The sequence below is a fragment of the Leuciscus leuciscus genome (assembly GCF_965113295.1).
Source record: "Leuciscus leuciscus genome assembly, chromosome: 15".
Lineage (NCBI taxonomy): Eukaryota > Metazoa > Chordata > Actinopteri > Cypriniformes > Leuciscidae > Leuciscus > Leuciscus leuciscus.
In genome coordinates, this window is record NC_138739.1 from 4006362 (window position 1) to 4031646 (window position 25285).

Genomic DNA, 25285 nt, shown 5'->3' on the forward strand with positions numbered 1-25285 from the left:
GCGAAATCAGTCAATCGCGCCACAGGACCTCCAGACACGTCATTGTGTCTTTACATTGACTTAACGTGGAAGTCACTCGCTCCAGACGCTCAATTCGCGTTCGGTGTGAACGCAGCATTAGAGTCCAGACTGGAAATCTAATATCCAGGAGGATTATTCATCAAAAAGACTGTTAAACCCCAGGACACCTTACTTCTACCCTCCTTGTTACCCTCTGGGTCGATGTACGAGGAGAAAAGTCTGGTTACGCGCATGATTTATGACGGATTATACAGATAAGTCTATCCAGATAAGAACTTTGCAGTGCTTCTGTTGTTGATGTGTGACTTTTTCCTTCTATTTTGAAATGCTTCGACTCTGGTTTTTATGCGAGTGATTTCCTATCATGTATTGCTGGTATTATGTTCCTCATTTGTGAATTATACGCACTTTTGCATCTATTTCTTGTCTTACTGAGTATTTACTTACTTGTGGCAATACTCTGGGTGTGAATACTAGGCAAAGTGTTACACCACTCACCTCTCAAAACAAAGAGTTTTTGTTCAGTGCTGAATTATGCATGCTGACAAATCCTCTGATTATAACAAAGTGTAGACATTATGAAAGACTCATTGTGCTGTCAGCTTTATTGATAATAACAGAGCTTTGTGAGATCGGGATGAACTAGGTTGTCTTATTATGGTCGTCTTATATTCAGAACAATATGGTAGTTCACCCAAAAATTTTAATTCAGTCATAATTACTCACCCTCGTGGCCGTTGAAGCCTGACAGTTTGTGTAATAAATTGTTGAATCAAAAAAATAATTAGTTTCTAAAGCTACTTTATGTAATGTGTATTTAATGCATTTTCTAATTTAACACAATAATGACTTTAAATTATCTTTTGGATGTAATTTCTCAGCCAAATTTTATTTTAAATTAATTATATTAAAAATGTAACTGCTTGACAGCCCTACAATTTACAATTTAAAGTTTCAGATGTGATGCTGGAGAATGAGGAGAGTGAAGAGGAGAAACATGTCAAAACTGGAGAAAAAACTCACTCACAGACTGAAAGTATTTCTTTACTGAAAAGAAAAGACAAGAAATGTTTCACTTGCCGTCAGTGTGGAAAGAGTTTCACACACAAACAGAGTCTCAAGGTTCACATGATCATCCACACTGGAGAGAAACTGCACGAATGTGATCAATGTAGTAAAACATTTTTGAGGGCTTCAGGCCTGAAGAAACACATGACAGTTCATTCACAGGAGAAACCACATTCATGTTCTTTGTGTGGAAAGAGTTTTTCACGTCTGCAGAATTTACAAGTTCATCAGAAAATACATTCTGGTGAAAAAGTTCATGTGTGCTTTGAGTGTGAGAAGAGATTTATTACAACTGCATGTTTGAAACGGCACCAGAGGATCCACACTGGAGAGAAACCGTATCACTGCACTGCATGTGGGAAGAGTTTCAGTCAAGCATCTGCTCTACGCAGACATACAAAAAACAATCCCTGTAAGTAGACCATCTTCAGATTTTTTTATTTTATTTATTTAATTAATTTTTCCCGGTCCTCACAGACATTCACTTTATTCACTTTCAAGTGTGAAACTGCATCCTCACTTAACTTGATACAATAGTACTGTTGAGCAATAAAATCTCTTCAATATAAGGGTACATTTACGACAATGATGTACTAAAATGTAAGCGTCTTTGTGCGTACAGGTGACAATGTTCTAAAAACGATCCTGTTGTTAAAATTATTTGTGTAGCTGTTCTCTACTTTCATTTTACATTTCTCTCTGATTTATGATTTATTAAAGGTCCCGTTCTTCATGATCCCATGTTTCAATCTTTAGTTAGTGTGTAATGTTATTGTTAGAGTATAAATAATATCTGTAAAATTATAAAGCTCAAAGTTCAATGGCAAGCGAGATATTTTATTTAACAGAAGTCGCCTACATCGAACGGCCAGTTTGGACTACATCCCTCTACTTCCTTCTTTAATGACGTCACTAGAACAGTTTTTTGACTAACCTCCGCCCACAGGAATACACAAAAAATGGGGGCGTGGTCTTTTGTTGCGCTCCCACGGAGAAGAGGAAGAGTTGTGTTTGTAGAGTGTGTTTGTCGCCATGTCGTCGAGACGCTGTTATTTTCATCCCGGAGTCAAATCACCTTTGTTTGGCCTTCCCTGAGCGCATGCATCTCCAGGTTATGGTAAGAGGCGTGACCTTTCCGGGCAACGTGCGCTAAGCTGCTGTCGAATCACAACACAGGAACCGCTGGCACAATCAGAACTTGTTACGCATTTCTGAAGGAGGGACTTCATAGAACAAGGAATAGCTGCGCCTAGGCCCTTTGAGACAGAGACACCGTTCCAACTTTAAAACGTACGGTCAGTACCGGTGTAAGTTGCTCGCGAAGATAACATCATGAGTCCATGTCGTTCGTCTGCCATATTGGATTGAACAGAAAGCGAAACAACATTTTCACAGGTCACAAATTTGGTCCGAACTTCACGAAACTGGACGTACATGATCCTTGGACCAAGCCTCACAAAAGTTACTAGAAGAATTTTTGATTTTCGGAAGCATTTGAACCGTCACAGCCAAACGAAATCGGCGGCGTAGTCGCCAAACAGGAAGTCGTCCATATCTCAGGAACTCTGTCACATATCGAAATCAAACTTTGTACATGAACTCGGGACTCCAATGTGAGGATGCACAAGATCAGATTTTTTTTTTATTTCAGGCTAATTGACAAACCAATTTACTTATGTCTATGCAAAAGAGTTTCACCTCACACTTTTAATGTTAATGCATTTAGACAGTAGGTGGCACTGTTGTATTACATTTCACAGAGCTGCCAAGTCAGTATATAGACTGCATTCGTTTTTACTAGGTTTGTCTTAATAAATGCAGGGCCTGAATTTCGTTTTTTAACTGTGTTTGTGCGCGCGGGAAATATGCTGCGCATAACCATAGAAAACAAGGAGAAACGCGCAGTCACATGCTCAAACAATCAACAACGTCGCTCTAGAGGTGCGTTCCATTTGACCGTAAGTGGACTGCGAAGTGGACTTCACAGGGTATTCTGCCATCTTAAAGGGATACTCCACCGTTTTTTCATATTAAACTGTTATTCCCTTAACTAAGACGAGTTGATGCATACCTCTCTCATCTCAGTGTGTGCACTTAATCGCTCTGACGCGCGGTGACACTCTGATAGTTCTTAGCTTAGCCCAGTATATTCAATGGTATCTGACAGCAATGAATTTAGAAGTGACCAAACACATCAACGTTTTCCCTATTTAAAAACAGTTACACGAGTATTATACTTCTGTCAATAGTGGGAAGAGGATCAGGAGTGACTTTTTACTGCACCGAGTTGAATTACTCCCGAAAGTGCTATTCCGCCATACATTATAGTTATCCTTTTTAACCCGCTTAGAAAAGCGCCACGTTTTATTTTGTGTCACCATACTTGATCGTATAACTACTCGTGTAACTGTTTTTAAATAGGGAAAACGTTGATGTGTTTGGTCACTTCTAAATTCATTGCTGTCAGATACCATTGAATATACTGGGCTAAGCTAACTGCTATCAAAGTGTCGCCGCGCGCCAGAGCGATTAAGTGCACGCACTGAGATGAGAGAGGTACGTATCAACTCGTCTTAGTTAAGGGAATAACATAGTTTAATATGAAAAAACGGTGGAGTATCCCTTTAAGTGAGATTCCAATCCGAAGGGAGCGAACATGTTCAGTTCGAAGGGCACTGCGCACGGCATAGGGAATAAGGGAACATCGATACATCACTTCACAGGAAGTGGAGAGCGATGATCACCCAACTTTAATTTCACGCACCACGTCATCACCAGTCAGAACGGTCATAACTAACGTGTGTGTAAGTATTCATACATTTCGCCATTGTTATACAAATGACAGTATTTTTAACGGTTATTGTTGTGAATATTACATATACTATTTTTGATGATTATAATTTACCTCAGTGAATGCAGCCAGCTTAGCTAGTTTGTGAAGTAAAGTGATTTTATTTTAGGTAGTTGTAAAATAGTGCAATATAATTGTAAATATATAATATAATAATACAAATTAAAATATGAATGTAGTCCTATATATATTTGTTATATCATATCATATCATATATATCACCAGGCTTGGGAGGGTTACTTTAAAAATGTATTCCGTTACAGTTACAAATTACTTCATGAAAAAAGTATTCAGTAACGTAATCCAAGTACCACAATATGAAAGTAATGTATCCTGATTACTTTTGGATTACTTCAAGGTCACATATATAAATAAAGTCAAGCAAGAAGAAATAGAATTTTTTGGAAAACCTTTTATTTATTAAGAATTTGGTCCGGTGTAAAATATTTGCAAAATATAACTATTTAAGAAAATATCATATAGCTGTAAGTAACTATGTTGTATCTAAAAACCTATTAAAACTAAGCAATCATGTCTCATTTCCACAACTTGGGAACACACAGCCCTGAATATTTATGTAAATGGCTATACAGACATCTAGTGGCTACTGTATGGTATTGCAGATTATATTTGTTTTATTTTTAACTAACATGTACAAGGAACAAACAAAAAACACAACATTTAAAATTTCTACACAATCTAAATATTCATTTATTTTAAAATAGGCCTACATGTTGACTAAAGCCGTGATCTTTCTTAATTTGCCTGACTAAACTTGGGGCGTTGGCAGTGGGAGTTCCCCTACGTTACCTAGACAGCGAACATCCCGTTAAGTGAGAAGAGATTAAGAAAGGACATTTTGGTACAACCATGTTGTTTGCATTTTCTTCTTTGAAAACAAAATGTCAGCGGAATTTCCATGAATTGAAAGCGTTTTTGTCCCGCGGGCAACGTTTCTACTGGCAGCAGTGATTCATTCAGCGTCTGAGGAGATTGTAGACAGCTGTTATTTGCGCATGCACCAGCGCGTGGCACACGTGAGTCATTACTGTCAACAGAACCAGGAACTACTGTATAATCAAGCAGCGCTTAATATAGTGTTATTATGCCAAAATACTGATTTATTAAGTTTTAAATTAAACCATTGTAATCCTGAAAGTATTCCCCCTTTTTCAAAATGTAACTATAATCTGATTACTACGTTTTTTGACGTAACTGTAACGAATTACAGTTACTGGATTTTTGTATCCTGATTACATAACGCCGTTACATGTATTCCGTTACTCCCCAACCCTGTATATCACAGATATATCTGCGCGACCCCGTCATTGACTTTCTTTGATGACGTTTGCAGGGCATTTCAAATGAGCGGTTATTGTCAGTGAAGTCCACTTCAACTGATATACCGTGCTCTGGGAGTAGGGGAGCAGTGAACACTGTGTATGGACCCTGTCGAATGGAATGCACCTTAGATGTGTAAAAACAAGTGGAAAGTGCGGGCGCGACGCTGTCTCCTTTCCACAAGCGCTTGCTCTCCCGTGGCGTCTGTCGTTGCTATCAGGGTTCGAAATGAGGGGGGTCTGGGGGGGTCCCAGACCCTCCATAAGTCATTAGGGACCCCCCATAAGAATTTATTTTTGGATTTTGGGGGGTCCCCGACAAATATATTTTAACATTAAAAATTATTGTGAAAATTATAGGTCTTTAGTGACGTTTTATATTATATTATATATCAACTCATCCCTACATACTGGCACTTTCCCTACAGCATTCAAACAGGCTCGGGTTACTCCACTGCTTAAAAAACCAACACTAAACACATCATCTGTAGAGAATTACAGACCTATCTCTCTCCTACCATTCATTGCGAAAAACACTTGAAAGAGCTGTTTTCAACCAAGTAACATCCTTCTTGTCTCAAAACAACCAGCTGGATGTCAACCAATCTGGCTTCAAGAAAGGGCATTCAACTGAGACTGCATTACTGTCGGTCACTGAAGCCCTACGGATCGCAAAAGCTGCTTCCAAATCTTCAGTCCTCATTCTCCTGGATATGTCTGCTGCCTTCGATACTGTGAATCATCAGATCCTTATGTCCAGCCTCTCATCACTGGGCATCACAGGAACTTCCCTCCGCTGGTTCGAGGGCTATCTCACAGGTAGGTCCTTCAGGGTCGCATGGAGAGGCGAGGTATCCAAAGCACATCAACTGACCACAGGGGTTCCCCAGGGTTCAGTTCTTGGTCCCCTCCTCTTCTCCATCTACACCACATCACTGGGACACATCATACAGGCACATGGTTTCTCATACCACTGCTATGCTGATGACACACAGCTCTTCCTCTCATTTCAACCAGATGATCCCACAGTAGCTGCACGGATCTCAAGGTGTCTGGCGGACATCTCGACATGGATGAAGGAACATCACCTGCAGCTCAACCTGGCAAAGACTGAGCTTCTCGTCCTCCCTGCCAATCCGTATCTACAGCACGACTTCACTATCCAGCTAGAATCATCATCAATCACCCCATCAAGGTCGGTCAGAAATCTTGGAGTAACGTTTGATGACCAGCTGACCTTCACAGATCACATTTCAAAGACAGCTCGATCATGCAGGTTTGCACTGCACAACATCAGGAAGATCAGGCCTTTCCTAACTGAGCATGCAACACAACTTCTCGTCCAGGCCCTGGTCATTTCTAGGCTTGACTACTGCAGTGCTCTTCTGGCCGGACTTCCATCATGTGCAACCAAACCTCTACAAATGATTCAGAATGCTGCAGCTCGTCCTGTCTTCAACGAGCCCAAGAGGGCCCACGTCACTCCTCTGTTCATCTCTCTGCACTGGCTACCTCTCGCTGCTCGCATCAAGTTCAAGGCATTGACGCTTGCTTACAGATCTATCACAGGCTCAGCTCCCTCCTACTTTCACTCACTCCTACGGGTCTACATCCCTACCAGAAGCCTACGATCGGTCAAAGAGCGACGTCTCGTGGTTCCATCACAGAAAGCCACAAAATCACTTTCCAGAACATTCTCATTCACAGTTCCATGCTGGTGGAACGCTCTCCCCACCCTCATCCGGAATGCAGAATCCCTGACAACATTCAAAAGACAGCTGAAAACCCATCTCTTCCGTGAGCACTTAACCTTATAAAAAAATTTAAAAAAACTCACTTGTCGGGTTTATGCTACTCTGAATAATGCCTGAACTTTGTTTTTTGAGCACTACTTGCGTTGTTTTTGCCTCTTCATGATGACTCGCTTAATTTAGTCCTAATCTGTAAGTCGCTTTGGATAAAAGCGTCTGCTAAATGACTAAATGTAAATAAATGTAAGTGCTTAGATTGTTTATATCTCCATAATTGCATATAGTAAAATATTAGGAGTTCGAGTTCCTATAGCCTATCAAAAGTTGCATTAACTAGATACCCAGTGTAATGATTAGAAGAGTACGTTTGTCAACGTTTCTTGCTAGCTGTATGTGTATGAAGCTAAATGATCTGCCAGCTAACAGCAGACTATGGAAGCTTGTTTCCGCCACAGAGTGAAAAATAAAAAAGGTCATTTTTGACTTCTAAGTCGCAATTGCAGGTTATAAAGTCAGAATTGCATGATATGAAGTCGCAATTGTGTGTTAAGTCAAAATTGCGTGATATAAAGTCGCAATTGTGTGTTACAAAGTCAGAATTATGAGATATAATAATAATAATTCGTTACATTTATATAGCGCTTTTTCTGAGACCTCAAAGCGCTTTACATAGAAGGGGGGAATCTCCTCAACCACCACCAATGTGCAGCATCCACTTGGATGATGCGACGGCAGCCATACTGCGCCAGAACGCTCACCACACACCAGCTTACGGGTGGAGAGGAGACAGAGCGATGAAGCCAATCAGTATATGGGGATGATTTATAAACTCGCAATTGCGAGAAATATACTTGAAACTTTTACTGTACTTATACTGTACTTTTTTTTCCTCAGAATTGCATGTTTATATCTCGCAATTCTGACTTTATAATACGCAATTGGGAGATATAAAGTCAGAATTGCATGATATAAAGTCGCAATTGCGTGTTATAAAGTCAGAATTGTGAGATAAATTCTGAGGTAAAAAAAAAAGTCAGTCTTTTTTTCCCCTTAGAATTGGACTTTATACTTTATCACAATTCTGAGAAAAGATGTCAGAATTGCGAGATATAAACTCGCAAAGTGTTATAAAGTCAGAATTACGTGATATAAAGTCGCAATTGCGAGAAAAAAAAGTCAGAATTCTGACTTTATAAGACGCAATTGCGACTTTATTTCACGCAATTCTGACTTTATATCTCGCAATTCTGACTTTATATCTCGCAATTTTGAGAAATAAGTCAGAATTGCGAGATGTAAACTCGCAATTGTGAGATAAAAAGTCGGAAACAAGCTTCAATAGCAGACCGAGCAGCTAGACTAGTTATTCAAAGCTAGCTTAACAACCTACTTGTCCAGTCAGTGATTACGAAAGATAACCAGGACTTAATTCAAGTTTGTGAGTTGATTAAAGTGAATGTGATTTGAGCATGAATGAGAATATAGCCTACATAAGAGCTTGGTAAGCTATCTAGGAAGCTAATATTATTTTTCTTAATTTAGAATCCTGCATCATGGTGAGAAAAAGAGGAAAAAGAACTTGTAACTTTGTTGCTCCGGAGTTAGAGGTTTACCTGTTAGATTATAGCCACTTCTCCTGACACAACTACAATACTGGGCCTAGCCCAATATAATATAATTTTGCCTACAGTATATAGTGTAGCAAGGTAGTCTTCAGATTTTTTTATAATTTAATAATTCAATTGTAGGGGACCCCCCAAGAGTCCTAAGTCATTTCGAACCCTGGTTGCTATGCAACCATGAACTGCGCTCTCCATGATGACAAGGAAGTATCAGCAAAAGATTAATTGATTTCTAGCCCTTGCATTAGCTTTACTACTAGATATATTTATGGAGATGAAAAATAATAAGGCGCCCTGTACAGCTATGATCAGCTGTTCGGCCGAGCCTTCAATGTTGTTACGCTGCAAGCTGATCAGTTGGTTCGTTGCTGCCGCGCTCTATCACTCGCACACCATAAAGAGCAAATTGTTTTTTAATGTTTCAATTTCGTGATTAAAATGACATAATTTGGAAGCGGATAATTTCTTCACAAACAGCTCATTATGACTAAATGTTAGAATGCTGCACCTACACTCGATAGTGTGAATAAGATCAGCGCAACGCAGACCACTGCATTGACAGCGTGAAACATGTGATCTGTCTACGGCCAGGGCTCAGCGGAAAGACAGAGAATGCCGGTCCAGCGCTGATTGAGGAATTAAATTCGAAAATAAAAGACAGTTTGACATCTTTTTTCTCGCATCTGTGAATTTTTTTTTTAATAATTTGCTCTGAGATTAAGCAAATATATTTGTGCGGGAATTTCTCGCACTATAAAAGCTAACCTTGCGGGAATGGTTTAAATTATGCGCAATCCCCACATTCCCGCACCGAAATTCAAGCCCTGAAATGGCAGCGGGATGTGTAACTCTAGCATATGGCGCATATGTCATATAAAGTTAGGCAAGGCCAAACTGCGTTATCCATGTTGTTGCGATTGCATCGCTAGAGTAAGCCATACCTGTCAACACTCCCGTTTTCCCCGGGAGTCTCCCGTATTTCGCACCCATCTCCCGCCCCCCTCCCGTTTTGTTATTTCTCCCGTGAAACTCCCGTTATCTGTACTGCCCAAACATCGTTATATGAATAATCACATCAATATATTATTCCAAGGTTGTCCAGTTGCCAGATCTTGTATGAAACCCATCCTACTCGCGCAATCAACACATCATACAAATGTCAACCCATTTGTGAGCTCAACCTGGCAACCTACCAGTTGTGCCGTCGACATATGGATCTGCGCAGGAAGTAGACGCACTGGGAAGTTGAATAAGCGTTACTGGTAGGAATGGGAAAAGACTCAGTGGTAAGTAAATATTTAACGCAATTAACGCAGCATCCGGTTTTGTCTGTCATCCTTTGGCTGCATGGCGTTACATTAAATGATGCGCTTTTATTCTTGCGAATGCTTTTAAACCATTCAAGCCATATATTAGGCTACTTATTTTATAAAACTTTAAAAGCAGAAAGCGCATCACTCATTCCCGGGAATACATTTGACATCGCAGCCTGACCTTGACGGAAATAAATATCCTACGCCAAAAGTAGCCTACCAGAGAAAGTCTCAGCTGTTACACAACAATATGCTGATTGATTACATAACAATATGTGGATGTAATATTCAGTTCCTGTGCAAATCTGTTCCTCTAGAAGACTAGGCTATACACAGGTGATGAGTAATATTCAGTACCAGTAAACTCCCCCCGCTGGAACAGTTTCTTACAGTAACTGAATATTACACAACATCACCTGTTCAGTTTTGCAAACTGTAGCCCACTCACAGATTTGTGGCCTATACCTTATTTTAGAAATCTGTTTTTCTGTAGGCTATATTGATTTGTTGTGTATTGTTAAGATGATTACAACCGTCTTAACTGAATTTTTCTATGATTTGGCGATGGGGTGTGTAATGTATAGATGACATGAAACCGCATGTGGTTGAACTGAAACCCCCCCAGGTCTCCCGTATTTTGGTACCCAAATGTTGACAGGTATGGAGTAAGCTAATAGTGAAACTGATAGCGTTTTTCATTTAATTACAATATGAGGACTGACGGTAGGCTATAAAAATCAGTGTTTCTGTGTAGGTGATGACAACCATCTTGACAGCAGCAATCAAAGCATCACTAATTACGGTAGACCTTAATTTGAGATAGTAAATTTGTTCCTAATCAAAGGGAACACTCAACCACAGAACAGCTGGGTGAGTTTTGTATTGGCTTATTGGATACAGTAAATGAAGACTGTCAACTTCTTTTCAATAGGCTACTATTTCATCACCCAAAACACTCCCACTCTCTGGTGTATATTCATAAACAATTATTTCAAAACCAACAACCAAGCCACATAAACAATGCCATTGGCACTAGTCTACATTGCAGACATGTCTCTTAATGCACATAACTTTTCACCTTTTTGCCCAATCTTGAAAAAAGTACTATTGTTGAAATTCTCAGATCAAGCAAACTTCAACGCACCCTTATCCACTACCTGCTAACATTAGTGAACCGCACCCGAGCAAGCACACTTCGCAGTTCCTCCGGAAATGCATTTTTCTAGTTTAAAATGCAACTCTTTTACTTTTAATTTCAGGCCTGATGCTGAAGAATGAGGAGAGTGAAGAGGAGGAGAAACATCATCATGTCAAAACTGAAGAAAAACCAAACTCACAGACTGAAAGTATTTCTTTACTGAAAAGAAGAGACAAGAAATGTTTCACTTGCCGTCAGTGTGGAAAGAGTTTCACACGCAAACCAAATCTCAAGGTTCACATGAGGATCCACACTGGAGAGAAACCGTTCTCATGTGATCAGTGTGGGAAAACATTTTTGAGGGCTTCACATCTGAAGAGCCACATGTTAGTTCATTCACAGGAGAAACCACATTCATGTTCTTTGTGTGGAAAGAGTTTTTCACAACTGCACAATTTAAAAGTACATCAGAAAATACACACTGGTGAAAAAGTTCATGTGTGCTTTGAGTGTGGGAAGACTTTTATTACAACTGCATGTTTGAAACGGCACGAGGGGACTCACACTGGAGAGAAACCTTACAAGTGTTCACACTGCGACAAGAGATTTCGTCGGTCAGGACATCTGAAGCAACACGAGAGGATCCACACTGGAGAGAAACCGTATCACTGCACTGCATGTGGGAAGAGCTTCAGTCATTCATCTGCTCTACGCAGGCATACGAAAAACAATCACAGGAAACAGATCATCCTCATATCCAGCACTTTCAAGTGTGAACCTGCATCCTCATCAAACGTGACACAGTAACACAGCAGAGCAATAAAATATCTTCAATATTGAGGGTACATTTAGAAGACAACAATGCACTAAAATAAATAAATAAAAAATTAGCAAATTTAGCTTCTGTGCATTGAGATGACGATGTCAAAATGATCCCAGTTCACCTGTATCTGTGAAAGCGACTAAAAACGCTGTATTCTGCTGCCAGGCCAGTAGTTGGCGATGTCACTTTGTAAAGAAACACTACGCACCTATAGATTGAATAGGTAATACACATTTACATTTTTGTAGTTTACACTGTGATAATAACGGCATTAATTTAAAAAACTTGCACTTTGAAACCCATTTAAAAAAAATGCACGCTTTCAGGCAAAAACAACAAAAATACTTTCCGTTTTAGTTGCAACAGTATCGTGTCTGTAACGACCCCTAAATCTGTCCTAACCAGCCACAGCGATCGACAGGACAAAGAAACATCATCTAACTTTGTCACAGTGAATAAAGTTAATCTTTAGTGCTTTCACACTTGTCTTGTTTGCTGCGGTCCGAACCCAGACGCGTTTGTTCCCGATTCCCCCGCAACGTAGGTCTGGTTTCACACGCAACTTGATTCTATCAAACCCCTGTATCCAAGGTAAATCATCAACACTATCGTCCCTTACATGTGTTTTATTTAACTAAATACTTAATGATCAGCTAAAACGCATGCGCAGGTCACTTTACTTCCTGAACACGTGCGCACCCGAGTCCAACCGAACTCAGAGCGCCTCCTCCAGGTAGTCTCGGGTTCGGTACCCCAGTGCGCACCACGGTTCGCATGACGGCGTTCACATTAGCGATTTTTCATGCGAACCGCACCCCGTTCCGAACTAAACTGCCAGTGTGAGAGCACCCTATGGCCGTTTTCACACCTGAGAGTCCGCACCAAGGTCCGAACCAAAGTTCATGTTTTGATACATTGTATACATTCGGTTAGTTTTGGTTTGGTTTCACATTGCAATTATGTGAGCGCACTAAAGAACTTTACATGACATGCTTGTGTCCTGTCGTCATCATCCATAGCCCCTTTCACACAGAGATTCCAGAAAATACACTGATAAAGTGAACCGGGATTTGACCCGGGTTCGTTTGATTTTGGTTCATTCACACTGCCAGTGATTTTCCGGAATCAGAGAGTGCGTTCATCTCGTAAAGACACGTGACATCGATGTGACTTGTAATGTCTCAGCAGCGTATTAAGTTTGCTTATGAGCTGCGATTTTCTCTGGAGAAACCACGCTTGTGCATTTTTTTTTCTCTGATTCGATTAAAAACTAGCGCATTACGTACCGTTTCACAGCTGGAGAATGATCCCGGCTTCTGCGTCATCACTACGACACGGCATTATTACGGCTTTTGTTTTTGTTTTTACGGCATTATTTTCGACATTTTACACAGTGTGAGAAAGTCACATAAGCCGCTGCCACGCGAAATCTGACCAAAGCATAGATGTGTTTTATGTGTTTTTCGTGGCCTTCACGCTGAAAATGAATACAATTTGGCTTGGATCTTTATCATTTCTACTTGTCTAAATGAAAATTTCCCAACATAATAAAAAGTTAATAAAAGTAAAAATTATTATTATTATTATTATTACTTTCATTGGAATAATACATATCACAATTATTTAATTTATTCATAACATTTGTTTTCCTTTCCACATCCACCCCAAAATCTTTGTGTATAGGCCTATACAATTACAAAACAGATGGATAATAGATCTTTTTTAGATAATAGATAGATTTTTCTATTGAACAAAAATTACATGAATAATCAATTTCTAAACTAAACCTCCCTAACACACTTTTAGCTGGATATATACTTTGTACAATTTGTATGTAATGTAACCACTTTTATTTTATTATTTATACAGTATGCTTCACAAATACACCAAGCTTTATTCCAGTTTATATTTCTAAATGCACTGGACAACAGTTTAGCTTGTATGATTCCATCTTATAATCCTAATATGTTTATTAGTACAACTGTATTTCAGAATATCAATGTCTGTCAATGCTGTATTTAACATATATTGCCTCAGAAAAATCCCTTCCACAAGTTCTTACAAAATGTATGGCATCAAATACAACAGCATACTCTTTCAGTGTAACTGGAAACCCAAATTTATCCAACAATTCACTATAATATAATCAATTACATTTGAGTTTAAACGTTGTCTAAGTAGGCTATATATATATATATATATATATATATATATATATATATATATATATATATATACACTGCTCAAAAAAATTAAAGGAACACTTTGAAAACACATCAGATCTCAATGGGGAAAAATGTCATGCTGGATATCTATACTAATATGGACTGGGTAATGTGTTATGAACGAAAGGATGCCACATCGTTTGATGGAAATGAAAATGATCAACCTACAGAGGATTGAATTCAAAGACACCCCGGAAATCTAAGTGAAAAAATGATGTAGCAGGCTTGTCAATTTTGCTGAAATTTCATTGCAGCAACTCAAAATGGTACTCAGTAGTTTGTATGGCCCCCACGTGCTTGTATGCATGCCTGACAACGTCGGGGCATACTCCTAATGAGACGACGGATGGTGTCCTGGGGTATTTCCTCCCAGATCTGGACCAGCGCATCACTGAGCTCCTGGACAGTCTGAGGTGCAACCAGGTGATGTCAGATGGACCGAAACACAATGTCCCAGAGGTGTTCTATTGGATGTAGGTCAGGTGAGCGTGGTGGCCCTTCAATGGTATCATTCCTTCATCCTCCAGGAACTGCCTGCATGCTCTCGCCACATGAGGCCGGGCATTGTTGTGCACCAGGAGGAACCCAGGACCCACTGCACCAGCATAGGGTCTGACAATGGATGCAAGGATTTCATCCCGATACCTAATGGCAGTCAGGGTGCCATTGTCTAGCCTGCAGAGGTCTATGCATCCCTCCATGGATATGCCTCCCCAGACCATCACTGACCCACCACCAAACCGGTCATGCTGAACGATGTTACAGGCAGCATAACATTCTCCACGGCTTCTCCAGACCCTTTCCTGTCTGTCACGTGCTCAGGGTGAACCTGCTCTCATTTGTGAAAACCACAGGGCACCAGTGGCGGACCTGCCAATTCTGGTGTTCAATGGGAAATGCCAATGGAGCTCCCTGGTGCTGGGCAGTGAGCACGGGGCCCACTAGAGGACGTCGGGCCCTCAGGCCACCCTCATGAAGTCGGTTTCTGATTGTTTGGTCAGAGACATTCACACCAGTGGCCTGCTGGAGGTCATTTTGTAGGGCTCTGGCAGTGCTCATCATGTTCCTCCTCGCACAAAGGAGCAGATACCGGTCCTGCTGATGGGTTAAGGACCTTCTACGGCCCTGTCCAGCTCTCCTAGAGTAGCTGTCTGTCTTCCTGGAATCTCCTCCATGCTCTTGAGACTGTGCTGGGAGACACAGCAAACCTTCTGGCAATGGCACGTATTGATGAGCCATCCTGAAGGAGCTGGACTGCCTGCGCAACCTCTGTAGGGTCCAGGTATCGCCTCATGCTACCAGTAGTGACACTGACCCTAGCCAAATGCAAAACTGGTGAAAAACAGTCCGAAAAGATGAGTAGGGAAAAAAATTTCAGTGGCCTCCACCTGTAAAACCACTCCTGTTTTGGTGGTTGTCTCACTGTTGCCCATCTAGTGGACCTGCTGTTAATGTCATTAACACTAAAGCAGCTGAAACTGATTACCAACCCCATCTGTTACTTAACTGACCAGATCAATATCCCAGGAGTTTAACTGACTTGATGATATTCTCTGATTAAAAAGTGTTCCCTTTATTTTTTTGAGCAGTGTATATATATATAGATATATATAGATATATATATATATATATACACAAACTTTGATATAATATAATATCTGCTGCTGTTGATTTAGCCTTGCGGTGATGACGTCATCACGCGCGCGCTCCGTCAGTGCCGAGACTTCTGAGGTAAACTGTTCACGCTATTTCACGTAATTGTAAAATACTCTTTACAGTTTAAATATCATTTTACGGCGACATTTCCTGATGGTTTTCATCGGGTTCGTCGCTATTTTTGTGTCTGCTGACTAAAACACTCAAAGAAGTTTTATATGTATTTCTCTTCACACACAAAACGGTAGGATGCTAGCGAAGTAAGTGTTATGAACGTTATTAGGATAAAACTATAATTATATTTATATAGACAAATTACAATAGTTGATAAAGATGGGTGTCATTATAGTGTCTGTCTTTTGTATTTATAGGATTTTTAGCAGATATTCTGACTCAAACAATCTGTTTCTAGCAGCAATTATAAAGTGAGATGATATGCTAATCCTGAATGGCTTGTTGAATGAGTATTGATAGTCTATGGCTCATCACTATTATCAGAGCAGCTGAAAAGCCTCTTTATTTCATGTCAATAGATCCTGTTTTCTCCTCATTCATTATGCTGATGTCTTCAGATCTGTAAATTCACACATTAAGCTCATTTTATTGTCAACAGATTTGAGCAAACGACACGATCAGCTATTGTGACATCTACAAGATATAGGTAAGTTTCATAAGAGCATTTAATGAATCTGTGATTAACCGTGTTTCGTATAAAAGTTAAACACAAAAATAAAGTACATAAACAAAAATAAGTTGTTAAACGTTTGGCCTATTTATTTCTTGGCAATATCTAAAAATGTTTGTAATTTCATTTTTTATTCTTGCATTGTTTATATTTGGTCTTTTTTTTATTGTGTTTTTTCAATGCATCTTTGCCTATATATAAATTAGAGGTAAGATAAAAGTTACAAGTTTCATTAATAGATAGGTGATAGGTGAACATAAATATAAAATGTGCAAATTGGTATAAAAACAAACTCAGTAAGTGATTTCTTCTTGATTTTGTCGGATCTGCTCCTCCTTCAGTGAAGCTCCTCCTCCTTCAGTGAAGCTCCTCCCACTGCAATTCACCAATAAATGCTGGAATATTCCCATCAGCTACAAGTGAAGACGAGCATCAAACCATCAGGAAGAGCTGAAATCTGCAAAGACAGAGTTTATTGAAGGACAGTGAGAACATGAGAGATCCAGAACACTGCAGAATGAAACACACTGAAGAACAAAGAGGTTGGTGTTTATTCCTGATTCTTCATTAGTGAGGCTGAAGAACATTAAGGTTATAAAGCTTTAAGTAGTTCATCAGATTTAGTGTTTGTAGTAGGGAAAAATCTTAAGAGTTAAGTGTTTCCTCTAGGATTTTTTTGGTGGCATTTTAAGAAACACTATTTCTCATTATTAAATATGAGAAATTAAAAACGTATTTTTCTTAGGCTAGTTCATTCGAAATAGAAATAGATAAACATAGTAATTTTCCACACATATACAGATAGACAGAAGCATATCTCCATAGATTATGCAGCTGACACTCAGACCCTAAAGTTATAGGCACGTCGTGACCTTCCAGGTTGCAGATTTGGGTGGCTGGGTGGCAGCATGTCTCGAACAACAACTCAGTCAATCTCCAATAATGCCAGTGGTCCCTTAACCTGTAAGCAAGAAGACTAACACACACACACCGACACACAGCTTTTCCAAGGTTGGATTTGGCCAGGCTCTAACTATAAACAGGAGTCTCATCTCAAAACATCAAGATAACAAGTTCTTTCTCTCAGGATAGGACACTTTAGTCTAAATGGAAAATATAGGCTTTAACTGAGAAATGGTCCCTTAAACTATAGACTTCAATCAGTTCAGTTCAGTTCAGTTCATCTTTATTCATTTCCCGAAGGCAATTTGGTTGCAGCAAACAAGCATACACATAAAACAGTGTCACACACATATACACGAAAAAAATGGACCCCTATGGGTTTTAACATGTTGAAGACCTTTCTCAAACACAAAACAAGTCCTTATTTCATTTCTGGAAATGTCAAATACTGACATTATTTATAATGAATACATGAAAAGAACATTTCAGTAATCACACTGTTAACTTCAATAACAAAGTAAAATCTCCAGAGAAGTCATTCAACTCATTTGATATTTAGAAGGAAAAATATTGATTAATACCTTGATTATAGTCACTCATTACATATACATTGAAGCAGCAGTGGATTACAATCCACCCCCTTCAATACTATCCAACTATAAGTTCATGCGCTTCCGGAATTATCTAGTTAAAAATTTGGACATGAATTATTGGCCCTCTCAAGTCAAAATTTGAGTGCGATGAGCTCGTAATCACGACTTTAGAAGTGGGATATTTCCGATAGCACTTGTGTTGTGTGCACTGTGTGTGAACATGATGCTTATTTTCTAATTCAACAGATTCAGTATTCAGTAATTAATTGTTACACCAATATACTTTATGTATTAAAGTCGCCCTGTGGTGAAAATCAAGTTTTTAATGTTGTTTATACGTCCATGTGGTGTTTTTAATGTGCTTCAACACATGTGCAAATTCATGCCAACACCATTTGTTTGTGTAACATTAGCAACACATTATTAGCTGTTTGATAACATAGTCAAGCAAAAGGCTAATCATAGTAATTACCATTATGTGTCCGATGTTGTAAAGAACGACACCATTGTGCAGCATTTACCTTAAAGGAGAACTCCGGTGAATTTTTAAGTTAATCTTGATCGTTTTACCTTTGTGAGTACTGTCTATAGAAAAAAAAAACGAACCGGATTGGTGCTTGCAACGCGGAGCTGTTACAGTTAATGCCCAGAGCTCCCATTCAGCTAAAACGGCAGTTATGGGGGCATTAACCTAAATAGTGTCTTTGTGCCTCTTAACAGACACAAAATGCAATTAAAATGTCTGTCCAACATGAACAGGGCCCTTACATGACAACAAGATGCGTTTAGCAACTTAGCCATTGTTTAAACTCACCTAAATAGTGTTTTAGACGGCTAGCTGTAGTCTCGCGCTGAAGTCCCGTGTGAACTCAGTTGTAGCCGGAAAAAGTGCGCGTGATTTTTTTTTCCCCAAACCACTTCAGCGGAAATCCCGCCCTGCAGCTGATTCTAAGGTTTTCATTGGTCATGTCAATCGTCACTGTAACCTAAACCAATTAAATCAGCTGCAGGGCGGGATTTCCGCTGAAGTCGTTTGGGGGAAAAAATCGCGCACATAGTGCAGGTGGGAGGAGCGTCGTGTTCCGGCTACTACTGAGTTCCCACGGGACTTCAGCGCGAGACTACAGCTAGCCGTCTAAAACACTATTTAGGTGAGTTTAAACAATGGCTAAGTTGCTAAACGCATCTTGTTGTCATGTTAGGGCCCTGTTCATGTTGGTCAGACATTTTAATTGCATTTTGTGTCTGTTAAGAGGCACAAAGACACTATTTAGGTTAATGCCCCCATAACTGCCGTTTTAGCTGAATGGGAGCTCTGGGCATTAACTGTAACAGCTCCGCGTTGCAACCACCGATCCGGTTCTCTAGACAGTACTCACAAAGGTAAAACGATCAAGATTAACTTAAAAATTCACCGGAGTTCTCCTTTAATAAGTTGGGCGAGTGAGTCTCTGAGCTAGTGTGAGTGAGTGGAGGCGGGGCTCATTTGCATTATAGAACCACGTATACTAAATGAAGCAAGGTTGTAGAGGTGCATTCAAGTTTCTTTAAGGCATGAAGAGTTTTTGTTGTTTTTTTCACTGGAAAATGTTTTTAAATATGTAATTTTGGTGATCAAAGATGAGTTTTAAGGGAAACAATTATTGACTACAGGGGGACTTTAAATCTCACTTAATTAACCAATGTATTTGCTACTGACCTTCGATGATCCAACTCAGATAAAAATCAGAGTTTTCATTTTATTGTTTTAATTGCTGAAGGGTTAAACTTTCTTTTCCTGTGTCCTGTTCTTCTGCAATCCAGAACAGCAGCAGCTGAAAGGTTTGTTTGATGTACAGATGTGAATTTACATTACATTTTTGGTCGGAAAGGGCCTTTACGTTTGACAAAAAAAACAAAGCGAGCCCAGCCCAGGTGAGAAAAAGTAACGCAAAAGTAAATAAGTAATGCTATTACCGTATTTTCCGCACTATAAGGCGCACCGGATTAGTGTTGTCAAAAATATCGATATTTCGATAAATATCGATACTGAAATATCTGAACGGTACCAATACTAATTTCCTGAAGTATCGATACTAGCCGAGCTGTCACTTTCACTTCTCTCCAAAGGCGCGTTGACAAACACCACACGCGCACTCGTCTCATTCGCTCTGGTTAAATAGCAAAAGTGAAGTGAATGGGGCCGATCACACTTGACGCGTTTTTTGCAGTGAGAGGCGCCTATTTTAAACTGGTTTCCAGCGAGCGTTCTGCGCGCTGTTTATGTGCCTGCTGCGCCTCGCGGGCCTTCCGTTTTAATGATGAAAGCTAGTTGCTTGAACGCCCGGAGAGTGCGATGATGGAGGATAAACTTGTGGTGCTCTCGCGGGTTACCAGGAGCTTATAACGACTTCACGAACCGTAACTACCACAATGTTAACAGAAAGTAAATAAAGTTAATAAAAGGCTGATTTGACGTTTACTTGACTGACAGGACAGCTGTTTCAGTGGTTGCCTAGCAACATAACAAACGCAGCGCACTGCTCGTTCTGTGTGATGAGTGCTGTGTGCCTCGCGTTTTCGAACCTGAAAAACGCGTTAGTGTGATCGGGGCCTAATATAGCTAAGCACCTGAAAGACCGACACCGGGATCTATATAAATAATTTCGAGAGGTTGGTAACTCTTCTCATTTTAACATTTCTGAAACATTAACCAAGATGGCCTAGTATTGTTGTTGATATGAGTGTGTGTTGTCTCGTTTTTTCACCGTAATTCTTAAAGTTAATATAATCTGACTGAGAAATCTTAGACAAGTAACGTTAAATATTTTAACTGTGGTCAAATGTAAATTAACTTGTGCTTATTTAACTTTATTCAAAAATTTGTATTTAATTCTGCAATTTGCCTTCATATCTTATCATCAATTTGATTACACAGATACTAATTAAACTAAACTGAGCTATTGAATGACATCTTTGAATTCACTAATGAAATGCCTTTAACTGAAAATGTAATGTTTTATCTTATTATTATACATTACTGACACTATATCCTCCAATTTGATACTGTTAAGTGCTTTGACACAATCTGTATTGTTAAAAGCACTAATAGTATTGTTTCCGCGTATAATGCACACACGTTTGTGTTTAAATCTGTTCATCAAATAACGTTAATGTATTAACCAGCATTAATGCTTTTGAACAAGTGCACTACTTCAGGACATTTTTGTTCATGTAAAATATCCCTCATTGTCATGTTCTAGACTTGTTATATTTAGCTTTAAATAAAAAATAAAAAACGTAATATTGTGGCAGTTTTTTTCTCCGTGGTATCGAAAATGGTATCGAATATCGATATTTTTCAAGGTATCGTATCGAAGTTAGAAATTCTAGTATCGTGACAACACTACACCGGATTATAAGGCACACCGGATTATAAGGCGCACCTTCAATGAATGGCCTATTTTAGAACTGTTTTCATATATAGGGCGCACCGGATTATAAGGCGCATAGAATAGAAGATACTGCAGTCAAACGTTTGACTGGGTTTGCGTTATGCAGTGGTCACCAACCTTTTCAAGCCTAAGATCACATCCAAAGTCCAAATGTAAACCAAGATCTACCACTTGCAAAAAAATATGAAAAAACAAGTGGCTGAGCTGTAAAACCTTGTTTATACTCGACGCGTCCGCATGAGCGCGAAGGTAATAAAAAACTAATATCCGTCTGCTCGGGCAGATTCGGCTCAAAGTCGTGCATCTTCGGATGCGGAGGCGCGCGCGCGGCAAAATGACGTCATTGTGACAGCACGCGCGCCTCCGCATCCGAAGATGCACGACTTTGAGCCGAATCTGCCCGAGCAGACGGATATTAGTACATCCAGAGCCCGTCTACGGAGAGCCTTGGCAATTCCTATTAGCCCCATTGTATCGATCTTGGTTGCAGTTCCATTAGAATTCCACTGGGGGCGATCGCGGGCGAGTGCAGACTGAATGGGAGTCAATGGGGCTAGACGGCTAAATGTGTCTCTTTCACCCGATTGCCGTTGAGAAATCTCAGATTTTATTGTAGGTTTTGCAAGTTCAACATGGGTTATAGGTCGAAAGTTGAATGAACGAGTACTTATTTCTTTTCGATTTCTTACAGGTTGAGTTGTTGTTGCCCATAACACGCTAGCATTCTGCTAATGACGTCAGCATTCTGACGTCATTGACATTTTAAAAGACTTTTTAAACCAAATAAGTGACTCTAAAAAATCTAACACCCAGCAATGTGTAATTTCTTTGCATCTCCTTTCGAATACAACATTCAAATTACTAGACAAAAAATTATATCCTGAGAAAAGTGGATTTTGAGGGTTTTTCGCCATAGACCTCCATTCATTCTGCACTCGCCTGCGAGCGCCCCCGCATGGACAGAGACGTGTTACTGCAGCCAGTCCAGAAACCGGAAGTAAGCAGAGAGTGCCAATTCTCTTCCTATTAGACATTCTCTGGTACATCTCATCACACCGGCACCCAGTTTGCGCGTCTAAATCAGTTGTATGGTCTGGTGTTCAGTCTAAAACAAAACAGTTGCGTCAAGTATAAATGCCTCGTCTGTTTGGGGAGGTGCGCGCGCAGTCAGCGGAGGCTCGCGCTCCGGTGCCAGGCGAAAGTATAAACAAGGTTTAAGTCAGCGGTTGTTTTACAGACATTAATATAAGGCGCCAGATCCATATATAAGGCGCTCCGGATTATAAGGCGCACTGTCGTTTTTTGAAAAAATTAAAGGCTTTTAAGTGCGCCTTATAGTGCGGAAAATACGGTAGTTACTATTTTTGGAAGTAACGCAATATTGTAATGCATTACTTTTAAAAGTAACTTTCCCAAACAGTGGATATGAAAAAAATGTACCACCAGATCACCAGCTGATTAGAGTAGCTCAATAACAGTAGCTTTACAAATTAATATTTGTAAAGAACTAATCATTCTAGGCTGATTGGGGTGATTTTGTTCAGGAGTGAGTAAATAATTAATAAATGAAAGCATAGATAAATACGATAAGAAGTGCTTTATGTTGTTTTAGGGGAATTTAACTATTCAGGTATAGATATTGAATAATCAAATGTAAAATAACGCTGCATAGACTTCACTGTAGGGGTGGTTGATTATGATTTTACTTTGATGAACTTTAGCATTTTATTTCACGATTGTTTTACAACACATAACCGGCTGTCTTCACAAGGAGACTCGCCACAACTTTGCAGTCAATCCACGAATCACATGTGTTCCCTATACTTGACATCGCACATCGTGATATCGATGCTAAAACGATATATCGTGCAGCCCTTCCAGCAGGAACGATTATGACGTCTCCTGACTGCAGATGGCACAGTTCTCTCTGAATTTTGATGATTATTTAAAATTATTTTTAACTTTTTTTTAACTATCATTTCAGACCTGGTGGAGGAGAATGAGGAGAGTGAAGAGGAGGAGAAACATCATCATGTCAAAACTGGAGCTAAAACTCACTCACAGACTGAAAGTATTTCTTTACTGAAAAGAAAAGACAAGAAATGTTTCACTTGCCGTCAGTGTGGAAAGAGTTTCACACACAAACTGAATCTCAGGAATCACATGAGGATCCACACTGGAGAGAAACCGTTCACATGTGATCAGTGTGGGAAGAGTTTTACACAACAAGGAAACCTTAAGTCTCACATGATCATCCACACTGGAGAGAAACCGTTCACATGTGATCAGTGCGGAAAAGATTTTAACCAAAATGGTCACCTTAAGATACACATGATCATCCACACTAGAGAGAAACTGCACGAATGTGATCAATGTGGTAAAACATTTTTGAGGGCTTCAGGCCTGAAGAGCCACATGACAGTTCATTCACAGGAGAAACCACATTCATGTTCTTTGTGTGGAAAGAGTTTTTCACATCTGCAGAATTTAAAAGTTCATCAGAAAACACACACTGGTGTAAGAAATCATATGTGCTTTGAGTGTGAGAAGACTTTTATGACAGCTGAACATTTAAAACTGCACCAGATGATCCACACTGGAGAGAAACCTTACAAGTGTTCACACTGTGACAAGAGATTCCGTCGGTCAGAACATGTGAAACGGCACGAGAGGATCCACACTGGAGAGAAACCGTATCACTGCACTGCATGTGGGAAGAGCTTCACTCGATTATCTTATCTACACAGTCACACAAAATACAATCACAGTAAGTAGATCATCTTCAGATCCAGCACTTTCAAGTGTGAAGCTTCATCCTCACCAAACGTGAAACGATAACGGGTCAAGCTTTAAAATCTGTCCTAACGAGCGACAACGATTAACAAGGCAAAGAAACATCATCTGAATTTGTCACAGTGAATAAAGTTCATCTTCAAGTCCAGCAGTTTCTACTGTGAGATTCAGATCAAAGATGGAGTTCCTCCCCAAAGAACATTGTGTTTTATTCTGTTATATTATTTATAACAATTAATTGTTACGTTTCTTATACTGCATAAGTATCACTAGTAGTTTGTTTAAAATTTTATATGGGAAAGTAAACGTTTTTTTCCATGTACAAACGGTTCTTTCTGTAACACTTTTAAAAGAGACAGATTTATCTTTAAGCTGTCCTTTATTGTTGTTTTTAAAACCATTATTCTTCCACTTAGTTGCTATGTTTCCATGTTTTTATGTGCATTTTGAAGCATCACATCAGAAACGAGTGATGGAATTACCAATTTAAAATAAAATAAAAACTAATTTTCAAAAGTTGTAACGCTCTCTTGAGATGGTGTTTGACGTGTGCAGGAAAACAAATCGTACCAGCGTACTTTGAAGTCAGAATGTGTATCCGCTATGCTAAATGCGTACAGGTTGGCAGGTCTGGTAAAAACAATTTAGTTCAGTTAGAGAACACCACAATTAGAAACTGACGTCGTCTCCTGAACGCAGCGCGAGCCGATCGAGTCAGACCTTGTGTATTACGAGAGTGACGAGCTCACTGACGAGGCGGAAGATTTCCTTCAAATCGAAATCTAGAGGCACCTATCTGGCAATATTTTGGATTATATATATTTCGTCTGATGAAGGACGTAACACTTCTAACACACACACACACACACACACACTTCTAACACACACACACCTTCATGGTGTAAGACGTGTCTATAACCCTTGCTATTAAAGCCATCTTATGTTTTGTTAATAAAAGTTGTAGGTTAATGTTTTATTGGGTGTGTTTTTCATTTATAATAATAATAATAAACCCATCATTCAAGCAATTGACGTCCCCGAATTGCCACCAAGGCGAAAGCAAAATGCG

The 25285-nt window shown here is 39.6% G+C and overlaps 1 protein-coding gene and 2 long non-coding RNA genes across 4 annotated transcripts in view; 2 read left to right on the top strand and 1 right to left on the bottom strand.

Annotated features, from left to right (window-relative positions):
• Positions 1–25285, bottom strand: part of LOC309476505 — a 241570-nt gene that overhangs the window by 31852 nt on the left and 184433 nt on the right. The window lies entirely within an intron of this gene.
• Positions 309–16414, top strand: LOC309476074 (uncharacterized protein). Of its 2 annotated transcripts, XM_082139233.1 has the most exons (3): positions 313–1151; positions 1404–1501; positions 11226–16414. In XM_082139233.1, exons 1-3 carry the CDS (start codon positions 985–987, stop codon positions 11909–11911), a joined length of 951 nt encoding a protein of 316 aa, XP_081995359.1. In that variant the 5' UTR covers positions 313–984; the 3' UTR covers positions 11912–16414. The 2 variants fall into 2 exon arrangements, with proteins under 2 accessions (XP_081995358.1, XP_081995359.1); XM_082139232.1 differs by having other exon boundaries at positions 309–1501.
• LOC309476487 lies at positions 16837–24735 on the top strand. Its single transcript, XR_014198199.1, has 2 exons — positions 16837–17035; positions 23408–24735. It is a non-coding gene; the product is annotated as an uncharacterized lncRNA (long non-coding RNA).

Bases quoted from the DNA above. Each gene is read 5' to 3' on its own strand.
- LOC309476074 (XM_082139232.1), top strand. From the start codon at position 985: ATGCTGGAGAATGAGGAGAGTGAAGAGGAGAAACATGTCAAAACTGGA. The intron at 1,502-11,225 runs GTAAGTAGACCA...TTTTAATTTCAG, and splicing joins ACATACAAAAAACAATCCCT to GCCTGATGCTGAAGAATGAG.